Source organism: Manis javanica, chromosome 6, assembly GCF_040802235.1.
Source record: "Manis javanica isolate MJ-LG chromosome 6, MJ_LKY, whole genome shotgun sequence".
In the NCBI taxonomy this organism is placed as follows: Eukaryota; Metazoa; Chordata; class Mammalia; order Pholidota; family Manidae; genus Manis; species Manis javanica.
Genome location: NC_133161.1, coordinates 26,441,193 through 26,465,861, shown reverse-complemented (window position 1 = coordinate 26,465,861; position 24,669 = coordinate 26,441,193). Strand labels below are relative to the sequence as shown.

The 24,669-nt window shown below is 34.8% G+C and overlaps 1 protein-coding gene across 4 annotated transcripts in view; it reads right to left on the bottom strand.

Annotated features, from left to right (window-relative positions):
- Positions 1 to 1,454: 1,454 nt before the first annotated feature.
- WASL (WASP like actin nucleation promoting factor) overlaps positions 1,455 to 24,669 on the bottom strand; it is a 67,978-nt gene continuing 44,763 nt past the window's right edge. For 3 of the 4 annotated variants that reach the window (XM_073238495.1, XM_073238496.1, XM_073238497.1), the window contains 7 exons: positions 22,588 to 22,756; positions 21,525 to 21,567; positions 20,299 to 20,452; positions 12,453 to 12,470; positions 8,731 to 9,251; positions 5,148 to 5,256; positions 1,455 to 4,086 (listed from right to left, as the gene is read on the bottom strand). In XM_073238495.1, the coding sequence (XP_073094596.1) occupies positions 4,025 to 4,086; positions 5,148 to 5,256; positions 8,731 to 9,251; positions 12,453 to 12,470; positions 20,299 to 20,452; positions 21,525 to 21,567; positions 22,588 to 22,756 (1,076 nt within the window). In that variant the 3' untranslated portion in view covers positions 1,455 to 4,024. The remainder of the gene's footprint in view (positions 4,087 to 5,147; positions 5,257 to 8,730; positions 9,252 to 12,452; positions 12,471 to 20,298; positions 20,453 to 21,524; positions 21,568 to 22,587; positions 22,757 to 24,669) is intronic. The other variant, XM_037023444.2, reaches the window with a different exon arrangement.

The window sequence follows — 24,669 nt, the reverse complement described above, 5'->3', positions numbered from 1 at the left end:
TATATTTAAGACAGAAAATAATGTCGATATTCTTCAACTTCTATAATGCAAGCTGATACTGTTAAAACTGAACTTTCTCTTAAATAGAAAAAAAAAAAATCCTTGCCAAGGTATCAAAATTCGGTGGTTGTTAAGGGGTCACTACAAATCTGCTAGAAATTTCCCAATACACAAATATCTGAACTAAAAACTACCCATAAGCTATCATGTTTTATTCAAAATAATCATGTGCTATTTATATCTTGATTTGAGAATCTTTACGGTGATACACATGACCAGTTTGGATTTACACTAGAATTGTGTGAAATCTAATGCTTGTAATAGTTAAGAATGACCACTGATAAATACTAAACAACAGTTCAGCTGATTTACCTAGACGTTTGCTGTAAAGCCAAAATTTTCAATGGCTCCTTCATGTTGACAGAGTAACATGTATTACATATATAAAGGCAGTCTTAGCATTAACTGTAAAGTATGTTCCCCATCATATTCATAACAGCCAATTTATTACACCTTTTCCCAGTGGTTTCACTAAAAAGTCGAGGTTAAAAAAATAAACCACCCATGAATGAAAGACCAAGAGATTACAAGACAATACTATGTTTGAGGTAAGATGTGACCATGTCAATAAAATAAGTGTGCCAAGTAAAATTTCTCAATTTTTCCACAAAGAACTTTCTTTGTACTATAAATAGGCTTTTCTCTAAACTTATCCTTTGAAAACTCCACTCTTAAAGCAGAATAAGTTATTTCAGGAATTTTTCTTCTGATTAGAGAAATATGTGACAAGAACAATTCTGAAGCACTTTTCTCTTAAAAAGCTTTGGTTAATATATTCTTTAGTGTCCACATTTGTACACCAAAAACAAAATTTTAATATATTATTCTTGAAATATTTAAATTGGATAAAGCTCTTAGAAGGCATTTTGTAGCATCCTACACACTAGATTCCATTACTCAGTTTAATCTTTAGACACCTACTTGTGCCATGGTCTGTAGGACAGAGAATTCTATTAAAAACTGAGTTTCTTGTTTAAAGTAAGCACCATCTTTGATACTGTTTATTAAGAGCTATTTAAGTCCCACATGAACAGCTATATTTGACTTTTACTGAAACTACCAGTAAATGCCAATATCATTCTGATTTATGAAACTTCAACGTTTTTGGTATGTGAAGGAGTTCCGGTTTGACCTTGCAGTGTGAATGCTGTGTGCACCACAGCAGCGGCTTCCCGGGGAGTTGCTCAGCAGCTGTCACATTTCCCAGCAGGACAGGGTGTAACATTCCTTCCCTCACTGTGTTTATTTAACGCCACACTCTAACTCTTAGGGCATGCAGTCTGCTAAAAACTTCAACCAGTATCATTCCCTGCTGTGTACCCTGTAGTATACTCCACAGTTTAAGTATTTTTATCATTATAATCTCTTAATAACAAACAAATAAAAACACACTATTTTATGCTATTTGGGTCAAATTAATTTTATTATGCTCCATGATGAATTGCCACCAGTGCAACATCTTATTTACTATACATTTCAAAAAAATTCACATACTAAACAAAATTTCAGTTGATAAATGGAAACAAATGATTGAAAGTCTTTATGAATCTCATACATACAATATGTGGCTAGCTGATATTGTCTATCACGTAGCATCTAGATATAAAAAGCCTCATGCTAGTTTGTTAAACGCGAAGGCTGTCAGACAATCATTTAGCTGGAGCATATGTGGGAAGCTTTCAGACGGCGCACAGGTAGAGTGCTGCCCGCGGGGCAAGGCGGTGGAGGGCTGACACATGCAACCTTTACATAGAAAGTGGATTTGCTCTTCGTGCCTGGACTGAACTCACAGCTGCTGTGTTTTAACCAATAGTAATTTAGGCTTTGTGCAACAGCAACAAAAAGTCTTTTTTTCTTTAAGAAGAAAGAATAAATTCAATTACCTTTGAAAAATTTTATACCCATCTTACAGGCTTAAAATTGTGCTTCCAATTTAAAAATTATAAGTAACTCCAAGAGAACTGATGTCTCTGCTCAGAGCAAGCTCCTTGTAAATATTTATCGTACCAAAGTTAGCTGGGAAACCCTGAATTCCTTGGACAAAAGAGAGAGATCTTAAATTGGCATTACCTTAAAGACATTTCTGGGACACTTAAAGTGTTTTTATAATGTCAAAAAGAAAAAAAAAGTGAAGTGTTTAATATTACTCAAAATATAATAATGTTCTATTTACCATTTGCACAAATTCCTAACTTTATTGGCTAGTAGTTGTTCAGCCTCACCCACACCAGACTCACTTAGCTCAAGCCACAATAAAAATGGGAGTAAGCAGAAGAAGGTTTCCAGCAGCAGAGGGCACTGTTTTTGCAAGAAACAGAAAGTCTGGACTCTTTCCCATGTGCTTAAATTACTCTTGCAAGGAAGTTAACATTCTTTGAATAACTTAACTATTTTACTGCACCACTCACTGCTTTCAACAACAAAACCTTTTAAATTATTTCTTACGATAACTAGATGCATGATCACTAGAGATTATGTGCTAACTGGTTAAAAACTCAAGCCACATCTTGCAGGTCCAGCCTGTCAAGATCATGCCAATACTAGATTTTGGTCGGTATAATTCTAAAGAGCTTAATTTTTAGTTGGATATTGTGACTACAGTAATGAAATACATTTGGAACTACATTCTGCATATGACTCAATGTGAGAAAAATATGTATCTGTATTTAAATCAGATTTTTCTACCTATAATTTAAAGTAGGTAGGCATATGATAATTAGCACTATAAATATGAAACAACCACCTTTAGGCAAATTAGTGTACTGTAGAGAGGCAAGGAAACCCTAATGTCAACACATCACTTGGTATATATAACAAATGTGCAGGTTGTAAAGTTTTATTTTTAAAAAAGCTTATCATTCAGTTATGTGTTTCAAGAAACTTGATACTGGGATCACCAATCTTTTAAGAAAAACTTAACCTTTCACCTGATATTTGACAAAAACCTTGAGAAATTATCAAATTAAAAAAAAATAGATCCAGCATTATAGTATTTGTCAAGAAGATTAGATTTTATGGTTGGTATTTCTGAACACCTCAATCCACACAGATTGCAAAACTAAAATATATAATTTTAAAAAGGTTGATTTTATGATATATTTAACCAAATAGTGAAGTAACCATAATATATAGCCTGCTTCAGATCATGTAGAATGAAATTACTCTGGAGACCTCCCAAATCCCAATAACTTAAATAACTTTTCTGTTTTAGAATACCAAAAATATTTTTTTAATTTTTGCCAAAAAGAGCCTGCCACATTTGCTATAGCATAAAAATAACCTAAGTCAAGTACAGATATGCAAGGGCTCCTTATGATTCCAGCCTCCACATGCCACTTCTGTACAACAGGCAATATTGCTGTAAGAGGTGTGTTACTGACTTTCCTGACTGGCATCTCTGTAGTAATTTTATGTAGAGCATATTGCTAAAATTTGAGAAATAGCATTAATGTAGTGATGTCTAGAGAACTGTGCAATGTATCAGCTTTGACATTCATGTAGCAGTGTGTTCAAACGGAGGGGCTAAATAAACTGAGGTTTGTATCACTTAAAAAAGAATGTAGTGCTATACTAGATTTTAATAAGAAAATTTTAGGTACAGAAAAAGTAGGGTATGAAAATAGTGTTTTCCTTCTGGCATTATAACTAAATTACATTAAGGTTTTTGTCAGTCTCACATATAATATTTAAACTCCCTGTTGATGGAATGAAAAATATTCACAAATTAAGTGAGCATCCTGGTGTAAACTTGCACACAATTACAGGGAGTAAGTAGCTCTGCAGACATTATGACAAACCTTTACAGATTAAATGAGGTATTGCACAGATTAATAAAAAAAAAAGCAAAAAGGCAACAAAAATATACAGCAAATTGGTAAAACATTTACATGATAATTTTACAGAATCCATAGACAGAAAGTAGTGTTTAGTATTTCACCTTAAAAATATATATATAATATATAGATCAGTCTTCCCATTCATCATCATCCTCAAAATCTTCTTCATCGTCTTCATCCTCATCTTCATCTAGAAGAAAGTCATTGAGACAGACAAAGCACATGTATAAATAGAAGAATACCACATAATTGTTAGGCGACTCTCCAATTATTCAACTTGTGAAACAAACCATTTGATTCTTGGAGGAACTTATTTATTAAGATAGTTTAAAATAAATCTAATATACATGTAGAGAGGTGACGGTGAGCTAAAAATTAGAACAGGAGTCAGAAAACTTGGGTTCTAATCCCACAGTATCAATGTAACAAATTTCAAACTGTTTGTGTAAAATCACATTTGGGTTGGCCTCTCTGCATATAATATTCTTACACTGCAAACCCAATGAAGCCCCCTTTAATGATTTCTTTAAAGAAAAGTTGTAAGGAAGATAATCGACATACTGTTCAGCTACCAATTCCAGTTACAATTCCACTGATAGGCAGGAACCTCAGTGATGCTTAAGCCATAACAGAAAAAGAAGGCAGTCCCCAAATCCAGTCTCCTTTCTAACTTCCACTTCTCTCTTGAACCAACTGACACTGGTCGTTCCAATGACCTTTTGTTGCTAAAGCTAAAGTTCAATACCTGTTCTTGTTTTCTTGATCTATCACACATTTGATCCAGATGATCACTCCATCCTCCTTCAAACACTTCATCTGCCTTCTAAGTTACCATATTTATAACCACTTCTTTGATGATCTCATGCGATTACCTAGTTTCTCAGCCCCAACTCTCACAAATGAGGGAAACCTCCTGAATTTCTGAGATCACAAGAATGTCACAGGAATGAGTCCAGAATCCCAAGCCATTTGCCTGGTTGTTTTCCAGGCATTCTATTTGTATTTCCAGTACAGGAAACAAAACTTCCATTTTTCCCAAGTTGTTCTTCCAACTTATGGTTACAGCTATGGTGTCCTGGCATCCACTAAGCTTCAGGTAGTCTAGTCACAATGGCAACAATTATTTAAACTATGTATGAGTAAGTTATTTAACAGCAGGGAAAAAAGCTAGCCAAGTCTGAGTAATGAAATAAAGTGTAAAACTTCAAATATTCAAATTTATTAAATATACATATACACATGCAAATATACCTGAAGAATGAATGGCTTTGCTCCTTTTCTGCATCACTTCCATTAACGCACCCACAATTCCTGAAGTGGGTGCAGGTGTTGGCGGTGTAGATTCTTGGCCATCAGATACCTTAGAAAAGAAAGTTAGAAAAAGTGAGCAATACTTAACAAGAAAAAGAAAAGTATATCTAGCATATTATGCTGAAGTCTCCAAAATTCTTACTTTCTTAGAATCACTTACAATAAAAGAAAAGAGGAAGAAAAAGAAAATAAAAGGGAAAGAAATAGAGAAAGAGAAAGAAAAGGGAAAAGGAAAAAGGAAAACAAAGATAAGAAAAAAAGGCAAACAATGAAGCCCAGGACAGAATTAACTACATTAAGAAGAAATAAACTCTTGCCTTGAAAGAATTACTGAGGATTTATTTCCTCTGCTTAGTGCAGAAGCCATAGGCACATTTCCAAGTTTAGAATAACCCAACCTTCCCCTGAATAACACTTGCCCTTGTAGCTGGGTTACCTCTGTTCATGCTAATACACAACGCCTTAGCTGGTGAAACATTAAACTACTATCAAGGGACTAACTTGTAAAACTAAAGTAATATTTACTCTTAGAGTTGTTGGGTGAGAAGCACCCTTAAGATATCTAAGAGCAATGTTGTATTTAAACTTCATATGGCATAGTTATAAATAAACATAAATGATAAATATTGTAATTCAAAATGACCTTTCTCATAATATATAACTTCTCTTCAGGGAGATTAGTTGGGTAGCTTTCAAAATATACTTACTTAGAAGGCAACTAATTATCCCTAACTAACATACTTCTATCTAATACAAACTATATTTGGGGGAAACAAAATCAGTATCACAGGGTCTCATTAGAATTTAACATCTATACAAAATAGTCCCTGATTACAACACTCATTAATAAAGAGAGGATACAGGAACTCTGCAGAGATTCAGGGTTAAAAAAAATTATAAAGTTCTGCTCTTAAGTATACTTAACTAAAGTAAGCAGTCACTTACGTAAAATCTTTATTTTGTTCAGTTTGTCTCTATTCTTATATTATCCATGTAAAGGTTTAATATTACCAATATTAAAAACAAAGCAGCATAGTTGTTCTAAATAATGACACATGTATGTATATAAACCATTTCCTAAAGAAAAATTATTAGGACAAACTTTTCATTTTGGTCTTTACAACTCTTCTAATACTACCTATCTTTCTAGACATAAAGATCTTTTTTTCTTTTAGAATTATTCAAAGTAGTTCCCTACAAGATACAGACTTATTATTAGTATTTAGGTCTTAGAGACTGCATATTAACTATTAATAGTATAGAAGTGCCACAAATGAAAAAGACAAAAGAAATCATTGCAGAGCTTTGAATTTTAGCCTGAGGCTCTCAGAGAAGTTTAACAGCAGCAGGAAGAGGCTTTTGACTCGCTTTAAGCAATCCGGTAACACAAAGCTGAGAGCACTGCAGGAGCCCAACGCTGTCACAAACACGTTCCCTGAGGCTCTTGGACATAGTGCTAGCTGAGGTACAAGGGATACAGGATTCACAAGGTATGTAAGTGAATACTTACGTACTTCCTGCCAGCCTTTTAAAGTAAATCTGTCGCTTTATGTTACTCACACTCACCATTGAATAAACTGATAATTTATATAGACTATTTTAAGAAACAACTAGGAATTTCAACCAGAGAATGGTTATTTTTTTGAAATAATGGACTCAGATCACATGTATAATGTGCCAATAATTCACTGATTATGCCCTCTACAATAATACTCTGAATGCGATCCAAAAGTAAGTGATTAGCTAGAACAAAAATGACATACATTTAGAATGGAAACTATTTTTCTCTCTCAAGAAACTTACAGAACAATTTACAGGGATTTTGTTTTTGTGGGATGGACTGGGATAAGAAGTGATGATGGGGAGAGTAAATAAGAAATTTAACTCACCAATTTTTAAAATTAAGAATGCAAAAGTTAACTCATTAAAAAATAACACATTATCACTAAATCAGAGAAAGAAATAAAAGTTACTTGTGGAGAAGAGAGGAAAAGAGAAACAAATGGTAGGTTAGGAGTGGGAGGTGTGGGAATGAGTGACACAAGAGCTAGCACAGATTCTAAGGTAAGCACTGAAAGTACATGACCGCATTAAACCCGCTATTCACCTGGGCTTTGGTCATTTTGATGCTAATTCTCCATGCTAACAACTATTCAAAGTTCCTCAAATCCTCCTGAGAAATCTTTAGTCTGAACTAAACAAGCAGGAGGAGCAGAGATGATTGCTCACAAGCTATAAGTTTCATCCTGAATACGTAATCAAGAGGAAATTTAAATATATTTTAAAGATCAGAAGGTTTTTTAAACCTGTGCTGTGCTAATGTTTAAATGTTTTCATTCAATTACAGATGGATAGTGTTCTGTATCCATCCCTGTCTTCCTAGCCAAAGCTTCTGAGATTTAAAGTTAGCTCAATTCCCCACATCACAAAATTATTTTCAATTAAAATCTCATTTATTCTCCATATACTACATAGAAAAGTCATTACCTTCTGAAATTCTGCAAAGCAGAAGTTCCTCTTGGAACTGACAGACTACATATAAAGGCCCAGAAGGAGGTATGTGAATGTGAGCAGGTCAGGCTCCAGGGCAGGGGTCGGCAAACTACCGTCCACAGGCTGAATCTATCTGCCCAGTTTTTGTACAACTTTTTAAAAACTACGAATGATTTTTAAATTTTTTAATGGTTGAAGGAAAATCAAAAGAAGAAATTTTCTGACATTTCAAAATTACATGAATTCAAATTTCAGTGGCCATAAATAAAGCTTTATGGAACACAGTCACGCCCGTTCACTTACATACTGTCTATGGCTGCTGCTTTTGTGGTACTGCAGCAGAGCTGAGAAGCTGCAACAGGCACTATATGGCCTGCAAGCCTAAAGTATCTACTATTTGGTCCTTTAAAGAAAAAGGTCTGCCAACCTCTGCTCTATAAGATTAAATGATCAACTCCTTTTCCAATTCAGATTCTAAAATTATCTGCCATCACTATCAGATTTTCTGTGGAGTCTGATTGTCTATTAATCTGAATTTCAGAATACAGAAACTCTGGAATATCGTTTAGTTTTCATGAAGTTAATAGTCTGAATTTACCAAGGTAATTACAACTGGCTTCATGAAGGGCTATTTTTACTTCTCCATAGTTTTAATAAAGATTTTTCTTTAAACATACTTTTATTTAAAAAGTAGGTCTAAACCAATGAATTGCAAACATACTGTAACATTCCATTTATATGAAGTTTGAGAGTAGGCAAAACTAATCTATGGTTTCAGAAAACAGATCAGTGATTCCTTCTGAGAGGGGGACTAACTGGGAAGAGCCATGAGGGAACTTTCTGGTTGATACTGTAATCAGGCATAGGCATAAATTTGTGTATTTTATAATATGTAAAAATATCAAATTCATGGGGTTAAAAAGGTGAACAAAGAAATTAAAAATGTATATACTTTTCAAAGATGCCTTATAAGTAAGTTTCAAATTCCATTAGGACAAATAGTCTAGACTGAAAAGGACAGCTTACTTACAGATTTCAGCTGAATACCCTGCCGTATCTGGTCTAAAAGTGCATCCCTTCCAGAGCAAGACACTGGTCGACTGTTCTGTTCCACCTTTTTTAGTTGAGCACCCTCTCTAATTTGATCTAAAAGAGCTGCTTTGCTTCCGGCTGGAGCTGAAACTGGCTGGTCACCATCAGATGGGAGGCCAGGGGGAGGCGGTGGCCCTGGTGGAGGCGGAGGTGGAGGTGGGGGTGGTGGGGCCACGGAACCAGCCGCAGACAGGGGTGGTGGTGGTGGCGGAGGCCCTGAAGGTGCGGAAGAGGGAAGAGCTGGAGGTAGAGGAGGGTACATCCTATTTGGTGGAGGTGGAGGGACTCCCACGCCCGGCCGGGAAGGCGGCGGTGGTGGAGGTGCAGCGGTGGGGGCTCTGGACGGCGGCGGCGGAGGAGCGCCTCTTCCCCTGGCTGGAGGGGGAGGAGGGCCTGAGCTATGTGGAGGGGGAGGAGGAGGCGGCGGCCCTCCCCTCGACGGTGGTGGAGGTGGCGGTGCTGAAATAAAAACAAAAAAATAAAGAGTGCTTTCTACCCGACAAACATCATACTGACAAAAGCAACCCATTTCAACATGCATACAAAAAAATAATGCAAGAAAAAAAAAGACCTAATCTTTGTATTTTATTTTGCAAAGGTATCTGAGCACAGATGGTATCTCACAATTCTATTGGGGAATACTCAGCTAACAATCATTTTCCTGTTGTTCCTTTAAAATATACCAGCTAAAACTGTTGAATTTAGTTTTTCGGAATCAGTACTACTTCTGAAGGTAAGGGAATAAATACTTTCTTATATTAGTAACAAACATAACGAAGTTAAGTATTTTGGTCAATGAGCATTACTTTCCATTTTAATAAAAATTAATGGGTACTTTCCTTTAAAGAATCAAGTCTATTTAGTTGTTTTATGAAATTAATTCACATTCAGAATAAAACCAATGTAGCATAACCCTTTAAAATATATTTAAGTTAATCTGAGCTAAACCTTAATATTTTTTCTTTTAAAATGTAAACCTTCATAACCAAACTTACATTTGTACCTTATAAAGTCCTTTATTTTCTGCATATATAGAGTATCTATAATATTATATAATATGTAATATGCAACAATATATAATATCCTGTATTTGTAAAAGATGCTCAGCATTCTAGTGATGGCATTAAGGGAAGTTGGTTGCTCAGATGAAATGTTCAACTACTTATTCAGGAAATGTGAACTTACTATTAACAAAATAAAAGGTAATTTCTACATATTTTAAAATTAAACTAAACTAATAAAGTATTAACATTCTTCTGGTAATAATGATGCTGACTAATGACATTCAATATCTGAGTAATGATATTCTTTTCTACTTATGTGAAAACTTAAGATATAACAGAGCAACAAATTCAAAGTACATATGTATTATATTTCCAGAGGCATGGTTCTACCAACAGTATACACATATTTATGTAATAATGAACTTCATTTTCCCATTCAAACTGAATAGAAAAATTAACTAAAAATCCTAGAATCCCTAACAGTTATTGGTATTTACTGATACAACCGATAATATATTATTGATGGATATATTTCTAGTCTATACAAATACAAATATCTACCTTAATTATAGTTAACAGTCTTAGATGCTTAATAATGCAATGATAAGAGAAAGGGAAAAGAATTCCCACATTTCAAAGGAAATAAAACAGTATCTTCTAATTTCATTTGGGACAATCATGAGAAACATGCTATAAAATACACTATCAAATATAATCATAAACATTAGGTAAAATATGCAGAAAGGTCAATATGCATTAGGGTATTGTCTCCTGGCACAGGAACTTTTAAAGCTGGAAATAATATATGGCTGCAAACACAATAGTTATCCTACTTAGATGTAGGCTATCACAGAGGGAAGCTCCCACGATTTATACAAAAGGCATATTGGAGATATGGTGTTGGAGGTAAGGTTTGCTCAATTTTCTTACTGGATCCAAAGCAAGGAAACTTAAACTTACTAAAAGCAAAATCCTTTTCTAACATACTCATAATTTTCTAATAAGAGGGCATGGGGTATATGTATTACATATGCTCCCTTGAATAAGACAGTACATCAAATTCTTCAAGCAGAAACAAAAACTCCATTTTAAGCAGTTTTAGGTATATTTCAAATACTGATGGTATTTGTCTAAACTGGCATATTTATGATTTAGTTGTTTGTTAATCAAGAAAAAAAGGACCCATCTATTCTACTACAAAAGATAGTATAGTCAGTCCTTTCTTGTGGTTTCACTGAGGACTCTGAATCCAAAATCTTCAATGTGCAAAATGATGTATTATTTCAGTAGAAAGAATTGAAGTTCGTTTGAACTTGTAGTAAGTATACTTATTGGAATAATTTGGGGCCCAGCTAATATCCACTTAGATAGACAGTAAAGCATTGCTCAGGGAAAAGGAAAACCTTTATTTTATAGTGAAAGAACTACATTTGCATCCAGTTTCAGTACAGCAGAAATTTAGCATTTCTATTCTTTTGAAAAATGACTGGAAATGTTTCTATATTTTTGTAAAGAAAACACTTATTACCAACTTCCTATTTTTATAGTCTGTATTATATCTACATAAGAAGGGAAATATGCAAAAGACATGCCATATCCCAAGGTAAAAATGTTATTAAAGAGTTAAGACGGGAGAAGAAAGGAGAGATAACATGTTAGTTAGGTTCACATGCACAAAAGCATCTGATAAGCAGACACAAGACACTACTGTGAGGAAGTTGGATAGCCTACAGATTTTCAAAACTCGCAGAGTGATCACAAACAACAGAATCAGAATAACTAGTATTTCTTAGATCTTTAAAATAGAAATAAAGTGAAATACATGAAACAAAAGTTGTAACAAAAACTTACTAACAAAACTTAGTTAAAAAGGAAGAAAGCCTGATGCTTATAGAGAAAACCTTGTCTTGATGGTACACTATAGAGAAAAGCTGATATACCTAAAGATAATTATTACTTCAGATCAATATTAAGAGTAATTGGTAGATATTGCTCTAGGTATTCAATTTTTATCTGGAATTATAAATAGAAATTATGAAATAATTATAAGCATAAATTTTAAAATAATTATAAAATAAGAAAATACTATCAATTAAAGACATACAAACCAGTACTGAAAAGAAATACAATATTATAAAATTCAGGGAACATTAAAGAGCTGTTCCCATACACTCTCATCAAGATAAAACAAATCGAAAAATGTTATTCAACACAAATTTAAATTTATGGGAATACTGACAGATCCCTAAGAAGGCATTTTTATTTACATTTACATGCTTACATTTAGTCCTCCTCATTGCCCCAAAATCAATGTAAATATAGGCTAATGAAATGTCAAGTATGAAAAGCAATCACTAAAAAAATGTATAATAAATAATAATAAAAACAACAGTGGTGCTGTGGGTTGAGTTGTTTTTAATAATCCAGAGGATTTCAAATTATCTAAATTACAGATGAAATAGGAGCTCTAACTCACACAGAAATAAATTTTCCTTTTACTTTAGTATCTATATGCCCAAACATTGGTATAATACAGGGCAGAAAACGTTACTGGATGTTAGATCTGGAGGCAGTTACTTGTTACTTTGTCTGAAAACAAACACATCAAGCATGCAAGATTTAGGTCATCAGGTCAAACAACACCCCACATACATACCACTCCACTGTGGTGGACCTACAGAGCAGATTATGATGAGTTAATGGACTTGGAGTAATTGCACAGACACACAGAAAAAGACATATCAGAAATCCCAATTCTACTATATTTTATAAACCTGATTACATGCTTTCACAAAATGAGATTCAAGAGATTTGATTTTGTAGGTTTTACAAAACATATTTTAAAGACTTCATAAACTTCTAATTTTTTTTCACACTTCTTAACATATTATATTCTTGCCTAGAAAACATTTCCTTAAAAATCATTAACTTGTTTTCTTACTCCTCCTCTAAAAAAACTTACCTTTTATAAAATCATTCTTTAGTATATAAAAGGTTCCAAGCTGGGAGTTAGATTCTTGAGTATAAGAATTTAACTTTGTTTCCAAAGTATGTTTTTTTAATGCCTATGTATTTTTGTCTGTTATAGGTAATTCAATTGGGGAGGGACCTTGTCTAATTTGATGTTTTTAAAACAACTAGAATAAAAAAGCACTAATAATAAAGTTAAAAAACAAACCCAGAGAAGGCTTTCAAGGATTGGATTAAAGATGGCGGTGTGAGAGGAGAGACAGGGGCTTCCTCCTAAAACTGGATACAATTAGAAAATATAGTTGGCACAACTAATCGTGAGAGAGCAACAGGAAAGAGGATGGCGTCAGACTGCACACACCTGGAGAAAAGAGCAGACCTCAGTGAACGGGGTAAGGTAACAGAGCAGCAGCTCCGCGGGACCCGAGCCCTTCCACCACCCAAGCTCACTGCAGGAGGAAGAGAAACAGAGCAGGGAGGGAGTGGAGGCCTGGGACTGCTGAATACCTAGCTCTGGAGATCTGCTCGGGGAGCACAAACCTACATTTCATGGTGCTTTCATGAGACTTGCATGACTACTGGGTTGGAAAGTTGATACAGGTGGAGTTCCTGGGGAGACTGGGATTCTGGCCGCTTGTGGAAAGCAGGGATCCATATCCAGCTGCTCTGGGACAAAAACTTACACCCGTGTGACTGGCCCACTGGCTCAGGCAGTGGAGATAGGCACAGCACCCGGGAGGCGGGGAACAGCTCTTTCGTCCCCCGAGGCACCAGTACCGCTCCCCTGCGACCCCCCGACATTGCTTCAGGCGCAGAGCAGCTCCAGAATAGAGCATCTGGACACTAGAGGGCGCCATATACAAACATGAAAGGCCAAAGGAACCTTGACCAGAGTAAAATTATTAATACAACTCCCAAGGAAGATTTAAATGATATGGACCTTGTGACTATTCCTGAAAGGGAGTTCCAAATAAAAATAATCAGCATTCTAATGGAGGTACGGAAGAACATCCAAGAACATAGGAATGAATTCAGGTCGGAGATCCGATTGTTGAAGAGCACAATGGAGGATACTAAAAGCAGGCTGGATGCGGTGGAGGGGACAAAAAATGAAATAGAAACTAGAGAAGGAGAATACAAAGAAGCGGAGGCACAGAGAGAAAAAAGAATCTCTAAGAATGAAAGAATATTGAGAGAACTGTGTGACCAATCCAAGCGGAACAATACTCGCATTATAGGAATACCAGAAGAAGAAGAAGAGAGAGAAAGGGATAGAAAGTGTCTCTGAGGAGTTAGTTGCTGAAAACTTCCCCAGCCTGCGGAAGGAGATAGTCTCTCAGGACATGGAGATCCACAGATCCCCCAACACAAGGGACCCAAGGAAGACAACACCAAGACACATAGTAATTAAAATGGGAAAGGTCAAGGATAAGGACAGACTGTTAAAAGCAGCCAGAGACAGAAATAAGATCACATACAAAGGAGACCCATCAGGCTAACATCACACTTCTCAGCAGAAACCTTACAGGCCAGAAGGAAGTGGCATGATGTATTTAATGCCATGAAGCAGAAGGGCCTGGAACCAAGATGACTTTATCCGGCAAGATTATCATTTAAATTTGAAGGAGGGATTAAACAATTTCCAGATAAGCAAAAGCTGAGAGAATTTACCTCCCACAAACCATCTCTACAGTCTATTTTGGAGGGACAGCTGTAGAGGGAAGTGTTCCTAAGGTTGAATAGCTGTCACCAGAGGTAATAAAACCACAGTAAAGAAAGTAGAACAGCCAATTACGAAGCAAATGCAAATTAAATTAACTGTCCCCAAAGTCAATCAAGGGATAGACAAAAGGTACAGAATTTGATACCTAATATATAAAGAATGAAGGAGGAAGAAAAAGGAGGAGAAATAGAAAAGAATCTTTAGTTTGTGTTTGTAACAGCATACTAAGTGAGTTAAGTTAGACTCTTAGATAGTAAGGAAAGTAACCTGGAACCTCTGGTAACCACAAATCTAAAGCCTGAAATGGCAATAAGTACATACTATCGAGAATCACCCTAAATGTAAATGGACTGAATGCACCAATCAAAAGACATAGAGTCACTGAATGGATAAAAAAACAAGACCCATCTATATGCTGCTTACAAGAGACTCACCTCAAACCCAAAGACATGCACAGACTAAAAGTCAAGGTATGGAAAAAGATATTTCATGCAAACAATAGGGAGAAAAAAGCAGGTGTTGCAGTACTAGTATCAGACAAAATGGACTTCAAAACAAAGAAAGTAACAAGAGATAAAAAAGAACATTACATAATGATAAAGGGCTCAGTCCAACAAGAGGATATAACCATTATAAATATATATACACCCTACACAGGAGCACCAGAATATGTGAAACAAATACTAACAGAACTAAAGGAGGAAACAGAATGCAATACATTCATTTTGGGAGACTTCAACACACCATTCACTCCAAAGGACAGATCCACCAGACGAAAATAAGTAAGGACACAGAGACACTGAACAACACACTAGAACAGATGGACCTAATAGACATCTATAGAACTCTACACCCAAAAGCAACAGGATACACATCCTTCAAGTGCACATGGAACATTCTCCAGAAAAGACCACATACTAGGCCACAAAAAGAGCCTCAGTAAATTCAAAAAGACTGAAATTCTACCAACCAACTTTTGAGAACACACAATTATAAAACTAGAAATAAATTGTACAAAGAAAGCAAAAAGGCTCACAACATATGGAGGCTTAACAACATGCTCCTAGATAGTCAATGGATCAATGACCAAATTAAAATGGAGATCCAGCAATACATGGAAATAAATGACAACCACAACACAAAGCCCCAACTTCTGTGGGACGCAGGGAAAGTAGTCGTAAGAGGAAAGTATATAGCAACCCAAGCATATTTAAAGAAGGAAGAACAAACCCAAATGAATAGTCTAACATCACAATTATCAAAATTGGAAAAAGAAGAACAAATGAGGCCTAAAGTCAGCAGAAGGAGGGACATAATAAAGATGAGAGAGGAAATAAATAAAATTGAAAAGAATAAAAAAACAGAAAAAATAAATGAAACCAAGAGCTGGTTCTTTGAGAAAATAAACAAAATAGATAAGCCTCTAGCCAGACTTATTAGGAGAAAAAGAGAATCAACACACATCAACAGAATCAGAAATGAGAAAGGAAAAATCATAACAGACCCAACAGAAATACAAATAATTATTAGAGACTACTATGAAAACTTATATGCTAAGAAGGTGGAAAACCTAGAAGAAATGGACAACTTCCTAGAAAAATATAAACTTCCAAGAATGACCAAGAAAAAAACACAAAATCTAAACAAACCAATTACCAGCAAAGAAATTGAAGCAGTAATCAAAAAACTACCCAAGAACAAAACCCTCGGGCCAGATGGATTTACCTCGGAATTTTATCAGACATACAGAGAAGACATAATACCCATTCTCCTTAAAGTTTTCCAAAAAATAGAAGAGGAGGGAATACTCCCAAACTCATTCTATAAAGCCAACATCACCCTAATACCAAAACCAGGCAAAGGCCCCACCAAAAATGAAAATTACAGACCAATATCCCTGATGAATGTAGATGCAAAAATACTCAACAAAATATTAGTAAACCGAATTCAAAAATAGATCAAAAGGATAGTACACCATGACCAAGTGGGATTCATCCCAGGGATGGAAGGATGGTACAACATTCGAAAATCCATCAACATCATCCACCACATCAACAAAAAGAAGGACAAAAACCACATGATCATCTCCATAGATGCTGAAAAAGCATTCGACAAAATTCAACATCCATTCATGATAAAAACTCTCAGCAAAATGTGTATAGAGGGCGGTTACCTCAACATAATAAAGGCCATATATGATAAACCCACAGCCAACATCATACTGAACAGCAAGAGGCTGAAAGCTTTTCCTCTGTGATCAGGAACAAGACCGCAATGCCCACTCTCCCCACTGTTATTCAACATAGTACTGGAGGTCCTTGCCACGGCAATCAGACAAAACAAAGAAATACAAGGAATCCAGATTGGTAAAGAAGAAGTTAAACTGTCACTGTTTGCAGATGACATGATATTGTACATAAAAAACCTAAAGACTCCACTCCAAAACTACTAGAACTGATATCAGAATACAGCAAAGTTGCAGGATACAAAATTAACATACAGAAATCTGTGGCTTTCCTATACACTAACAATGAACCAATAGAAAGAGAAATCAGGTAAACAATTCCATTCACAAATGCATGAAAAAGAATAAAATACTTAGGAATAAACCTTACCAAGGAAGTGAAAGACCTGTACTCTGAAAACTGTAAGACACTCTTAAGAGAAATTAAAGAGGATACTAACAAATGGAAAGTCATCCCATGCTCTTGGCTAGGAAGAATTAATATAGTCAAAATGGCCATCCTGCCCAAAGCAATATACAGATTTGATGCAATCCCTATCAAATTACCAACATTCTTCAATGAACTAGAACAAATAGTTCAAAAATTCATATGTAAATACCAAAGACCCCGAATAGCCAAAGCAATCCTGAGAAGGAAGAATAAAGTGGGGAGGATCTCACTCCCCAAATTCAAGCTCTACTACAAAGCCACAGTTATCAAGACAGTTTGGTACAAGCACAAGAACGGAGCCACAGACCAGTGGAACAGTATAGAGACCCCAGATATTAACCTAAACATTTATGGTCAATTAACATATGATACAGGAGCCATGGACATACAATGGGGAAATGAGAGTCTCTTCAACAGATGGTGCTGGCAAAACTGGACAGCTACATGTAAGAGAATGAAACTGGATCACTGTCTAACCCCATACACAAAAGTAAATTCAAAATGGATCAAAGACTTGAATGTAAGTCATGAAACCATAAAACTCTTAGAAAAAAACAGGCAAAAATCTCTTGGACATAAACATGAGCAACTTCTTCATGAACATATCTCCCAGGGCAAGGGAAACAAAAGCAAAAATGAACAAGTGGGACTATATCAAGCTGAAAAGCTTCTGTACAGCAAAGGACACCATCAATAGAACAAAAAGTACCCTATAGTATGGGAGAATATATTCATAAATGACAGATCTGATAAAGGGTTGACATCCAAAATATATGAAGAGCTCACGCACTTCAACAAACAAAAAGCAAATCATGCAATTAAAAAATGGGCAGAGGAGCTGAACAGACGGTTCTCCAAAGAAGAAATTCAGATGGCCCACAGACACATGAAAAGATGCTTCACAACACTTGTCATCAGAGAAATGCAAATTAAAACCATAATGAGATATCACCTCACACCAGTAAGGATCACCACCATCCAAAAGACAGACAACAACAAATGTTGGCGAGGTTGTGGAGAAAGGGGAACCCTCCTACACTGCTGGTGGGAATGCAAATTAGTTCAACCATTGTGGAAAGCAGTATGGAGGTCCCTCAAAAGGCTCAAAATAGACTTACTATTTGACCCAGGAATTCCACTCCTAGGAATTTACCCTAAGAATGCAGTAGCCCAGTTAGAAAAATACATATGTACCCCTATGTTTATCGTAGCACTATTTACAATAGTCAAGAAATGGAAGCAACCTAAGTGTCCATCAGTCAATGAATGGATAAAGAAAATGTGGTACATATACACAATGGAATATTATTCAGCCATAAGAAGAAAACAAATCCTACCATTTGCAACAACATGGATGGAGCTAGAGGGTATTATGCTCAGTGAAATAAGCCAGGAGGAGAAAGGCAAGTACCAAATGATTTCACTCATACATGGAGTATAAGAACAAAGAAAAACTGAAGGAACAAAACAGCAGCAGAATCACAGAACTCAAGAATGGACTAATGGTTACCAAAGGGAAAAGGACTGGGCAGGAGGGGTGGGAAGGGAGGGATAAGGGCATGGAAAAAGAAAGGGGGCCTTACAATTAGCATGTATAATGTGGGGGGGGGCATAGGGAGGGCTGTGCAACACAGAGAAGACAAGTAGTGAGTCAACAGCATCTTACTAGGCTGATGGAGAGTGACTGTAATGGGGTTTGTGTTGGGGGGACGGTGAAGGGGGGAGTCTAGTAACCATAATGTTCTTCATGTAATTGTAGATTAATGATAATAAAATGAATATAAAAGAACAAAAACAAAAAACCCCCAATCTAATTAAATAATCAACTCTTAGCTACATGTACTCAGGTGACAGGGCATCCATGTGGATGACCTAATAAATGCCAAGAGTAATTCATTAACTTATAAATTCAGAGAGCTCAGAGAGCCCCTGAGCATCATTTGGTAGTACAAGGTGAAGGTGGGGAGTAACAGTGGAGAAAGAGAGTGTCAAGGAACGCATTAGGGTCCTCAAGACCACCCGTCATCTGCACACTAACAGTAACTGTGATGATTTACTCTGGGAACATTGAAAAACAATGGTGGTGTATCCAACATGTTTTGATTCAAAATACGAACTTGGAAATGTAATTTTTTCACAAGATAAATTAGCATCATACTAGTTTCAGTGGAATTGGCACTATGTTTCTGCAACAGCAGTTATGACCATACACTTGTTTATATATTTCCACACTAGACTAGATTTCTGAGGAGAGAAACCTTATCTCCGCATCTAAATATCCTGAGTAGAGACCTCAGTGCTAACATAATAATGTTTACCAATGAGTGAATCAATCAATGAAGAATGAAAGATCAAATTAACATCAGCAGTAAAAAAGATAGAGGTAAGTCAAATACCTACTTTACAAGGACAGTTAAGTTCTTCAGAAGAATGCTTTGACTAACTGGAGTTTTTGCTTTGCTGTAATATCTATTATGAGTATACAAAAACTAGGAAGAAAAGCAGCCCAAATGGATAAGGTGGCAAGGAGATGACATACTGGCAAATTTCAAGTTACTGTATTTGCTTTTTATTATGATAATTAAGATACAACTAAAATACAAGATCCCTTAAGTAAAATATCACATCTTCAAAGCTTGCAAAGTGTTTGTGATGTCAGGTACCAAATGACAAATTTTGTACTTTATCCAAGAAAAAAATATTTGTATTTCAAAATAGATTTTCATTACTTATATTCTGAAAATGCTTATGTATTATTGACTAGATAGTGACTGTATTTAAATTATTTCTTCTGAATTGTAATAAAACCAAGTTTAATGGTGATTTCTAAGACTCATTAAGTAATGTATCAGCAGCTATAGTACTTATTTCTAAAGTAGAACAGCCAGAAAGTTTTTTAATGGATTTTCATGAATTTAATATAAGACATTTTAATAATAAGCAAACCTTGTCAAATTTTTTAGTTATACCAGAAGAATGTTGAACATAGTACCCTTGGCCAAATTACTTCATCCATAACTTCATAGAATCTGATTAAGCAAAGTTCACATGAACGTGTGTAGCTGTTTTCCATAAAATTCACCTCAAGATTTAAAGGAAAAAACAGAACACTTAAATAGAAAAAAAAAAGTTACCTTGCCTTCGCAGTTCATTTTTAACAGCTTCAACACCTCCTGTTTTTTCAATAAAGTCATATATAACTTTTGATGTTTCTCTGTCTTTAAGTTGTGCCTCTGAGATTCCACACATATCAAAAAGATTCTTCAATTCTGGATCCAAATTATTCAACTGCAACAGATAAAGTAACTAACTATAAATCCAGCTCAAAAAATAAGCATGTTAAAATTCTTATCTGAGCCCTTTATGAAATTATCTTATGAAATCATTTAAGGTTATAAACTTTTAATATGGTTGTATTATTTATATGCTAACTAGACTTTCTTATAAAAAATAGAACAGATAAGAATAATAGATTTTATATTTTAATCATATTTTTTTTGTTCCCTGCCTTTGAAAGAACATTTCATTCATTTTTTTATTAACCCATTCATGATTCATACATCTCTAATGCTCACCTGTTCCACCTTGTTATAAATAAGATTTATGTTTAATCATAAATAAAACAAAAAAGTAAATCGATTTGAAAATTCTAGGTCAAGGCCCTCCTTGTAACCTAAGCATCCCACAGTGCGCAACCCAAAGAAGAATTCAATAAATTTTGTGGAGTTATAACACTGTAGTTATAAGAAAAAAAACAAAAGGACTTGATTCCAATCAGAAATAACATTTCTCTTCAAAATAACTTTTCCAAACCCTGATTATCTATCAAATGTGAATAACATATTACTTAGGTAACCAAAATAGATTAAATGCTAAATAAACAATTATTTTTGGCAGCAATTTCACCTACCTTGCTCACAGTGCTATAAATTAATGAATGATGAAACTGCCGAAAAGAGTTATAGAAGAAGATCTAGACAATTTAACAACTGGATATTAGAATTTGATTATACTATTTTGATTATAGTATTTTTCAGTAATTTGGAACATATTCTCCTGAAGTGATTATTTAGTATTTAGCAGAAATAATTTTCTTCTCTTGGCTTCCAAAACACAAGGATTTTACATTATAGTATATAAAGCCAAGGAGTACAAAAACTTTGTCTTTGGGGGCTTAGCCATGAATGACAGAACAAAACTATGGTTTCAAAGCTCAGTGATATATGTACATAAATTTGAGCACATTCAGATAAAATCAGAATTCACAAAAATGAATAATTAAAAATAAAAATCTAAAGAAAAGCGATAATGTTCCCACATATTTAGAGTAAAAAGGTTTATGGCTTGTGAAAACACTTACGTCAAAACCAGTATTTGGATCCCAACCAACATGTCCAATGTGCCTAAAGTTGTTGGCAGAAAAAAAAAAAGAGAGAAAGAAAAAGAAAATACATAAAGGGCATTAAAACAATATATATGAAATCTAATCCATCCAATGAATTTTTGGCCTGAATTAACAGTTCTTAAAGACATTCAGAGAAAAACTGTATGAGTATTTTGGAGATCAGGATTCTAGTCCTGATTCTGATACTAATTAAGTATTAACATTTTTGCATAATATTTCTGAGCATTCATCTTCTTAACTATCAAACTAGCATAAGAATATGAGCATCACATATGAAAGGACAGGAATTTTGTAATGAGCAAGTGAAATGATATAAGAATACTTGAATTATGCTAAAAAAACACCAAAGGTTTGACATCTGCTTACACATAATGTTCCTATGTTAAAATCTAATCCCCAATGGGATGGTATTTGGAGGTGAGGATTTGGGGAGGTAATTAGGTCATGATGGTAGATTCTTTTAAGAATGAATGACATTAGTGCCCTTAAGAAAGAGGATCCAGAAAGCTCCTTTGCCCTCTTCCAAAAGGGGAGGACACAGAGATGGTTGTCTATGAACTTGAAGTGGGACTTCACCAGACATCAAATCTTGCCTGCCTCTTCCCAGACTCCAGAACTGTGAGAAATAAATTTCAGTTGGTTATAAGCTATTTCAGTTGGTTATAAGCCATCTAGTCTATGGTACTTGGTTAAGCACCCAAACAAACTAGGACAATGCCTCCAGGCAATTTCCAAATACCATTTATAGAGAAAAGTGAGAAATCATTTTTATGTACAATAATTAGTTGAAGAAGCAATTCTGTTTTTCTTTTCTGATGGCTGGAAAAGTAAATAAACTGTTAAGATTCAGAGAAAATTACTGAGCAATAACAAAACAAAACTCCACAGCTAAACAGATATGTAAATGTAAAAGTAATAAGAGTCCTCCTAAAAATAAAAATTTCTAACAAGTTAAAAATCAAGAGCAGCAATAAGTAAACTGAAAGTAAAGAACAGAACAACAAAAGAACTGTCTTACTGGAAATTGCTTGGTGTTCCAATATCTGCCTTGGTTATCCTCTTCTTTTTAGTTTTTCCTTTTTTCTTTTCTTTGGTATGGGAGATATTGTTCACTGGTGGACCATAAAATCTATTTGTTGTGATTTCTGGATTTTTTATGTCAACTGTTGCCATGGGTAGATTAGGACCTGCAAATAAAGTCGAAGTAATATTAAAGAGAGATAATTTAAGATAACAATTCTTACAATTATAGTTTATAATTTAAATATCTTTCTCTGAGGTAGGACCACTTCATTACTATAAATTATTTACATTTTAAATTTGGATGGTAATTTTTAAATAATGGAAAAAATACAGCCTAAATTTCAAAAGCCTAAAATAAATTTTTGGATGCATTAACATAGACAGCATTATTTCAAAGCAAACTTAACATTCTTATAACATTAAATCCCATGAGGAATATGAATTTTTAACAGAAATTTAAACCTAATTGATCTGGTCTCTTAAATTCTGACTATAATAGCCTCTCAGTAAAAAGGTATATATCACATAACATGAAACAGTAAAAAAAAATGTACAAGAAGCATTTACTTTGTTTTAAATCTAAGAAAGAAATCTAGTCTTACTTTCCTGATTCAACTTTATTAGTCCATGAGGAAAAAAGTACACATTTTACTACTACTTTTTACCAAAACTAACATATTTAAACCCAGTAATATTTTCCCCAAAACATTTTCACCTTTCACAAGGTTCAACAGCAAAAATGCTTCAGATATTAACAACATCTTCAGGAATGATACAAATAGAGCATAAAATCTGTTTTATAATTCACAAAAATATTCTTGGTCTTAAAAGTATGAGAGTCTGAATGAAATGTATTCAACTTAAAAATTCTTATAAATTTAAAGGGCAACACATGTTCCATAGAGATTCCATTTTAATGTATGATTCTCTGACAAAACCTATCAGAGCAAATTTCCGAGATGCTTATGCTAATTTCAAAATGTTATATAAAATACAATCCCTATCATGCAGAAAAACAGCTAACATAGCAGGCCTGAGATGGGTACTCTTAGAAACAACTGCTTGCAAAGCTGGCCTTTAGCTGGCATCTGGGAACTACGATTTGAGAGGGTTCCCTTCATTCTCTGGTAAGATGGGCTCATTGTGCCTCAACTGTTTGTGCTAACACAATGTGGTTTATGCCAAACACCTGTTCCTTCTGGGTGTCTAGAATCTAAGTATGTGCTAGACAAAGGATGCCTACTGTCTAGCCACCCCCACCCAATAAACCTGGGGCACCTATCTCCAATGAGCTTCTCCTTTAGGCAATATTTCACACATTGTAATAATTCATTATAATTAGGCACATCCACTGTGACTCAAAAGGGGCAAGACTGGGAAGCCTGTGTATGATTTCTCTCAGACTTAACCCCATGTGTCTTTCCCTTTGCTGATTTTGCTTCCTACCCTTCACTGTAATCATATTTGCCATGAATACCACTATGTGCTTGGTCCTGAGTCCTTCCAGTGGATCACCAGCTGCAGGGGTGGTCCTGGGGAACCCCCCCAATAATTACAGAACAGCAAACAGAAATCCCAAGAAATTATAGGCTAATGTATATTAGATGATCACTTAATACTAATTTCACTTTAATTCTTCAACTGTACTGAAAACCTCAAATGTACTCTATTCATTAAAGTTATCTAAAAGAAAAATGTTTACTTATATATAACCCACTGTTCTCTCAACTCTATTAAAGATGAAATATAGCTAAAATAAAATTATGAAAGCCATCTGCCACCTTATCAGAAAAGCAATTTGAAAAGATGTGTATTCTTAGTATCAAAATTCAGTTATTTTCCCTCAACAGTCAAAGTTTACTTATATGTAAGTATAAATGCAAATGTCTAAAAGTTCTTTTTGTAATTTCATACAAAATTCCATGGGAAGTTGTTCATATTGGCAAGAAATAAAGAAATTCTTGGAAAATATGGAAGGTAGTGAATAATATGAATAAAATCATTAAAAGCTGATACAGTGTCAGGGAATAATCTGGAAATAACTGGATCAAGAATTAAAGGTTACTTAAAGCAATAG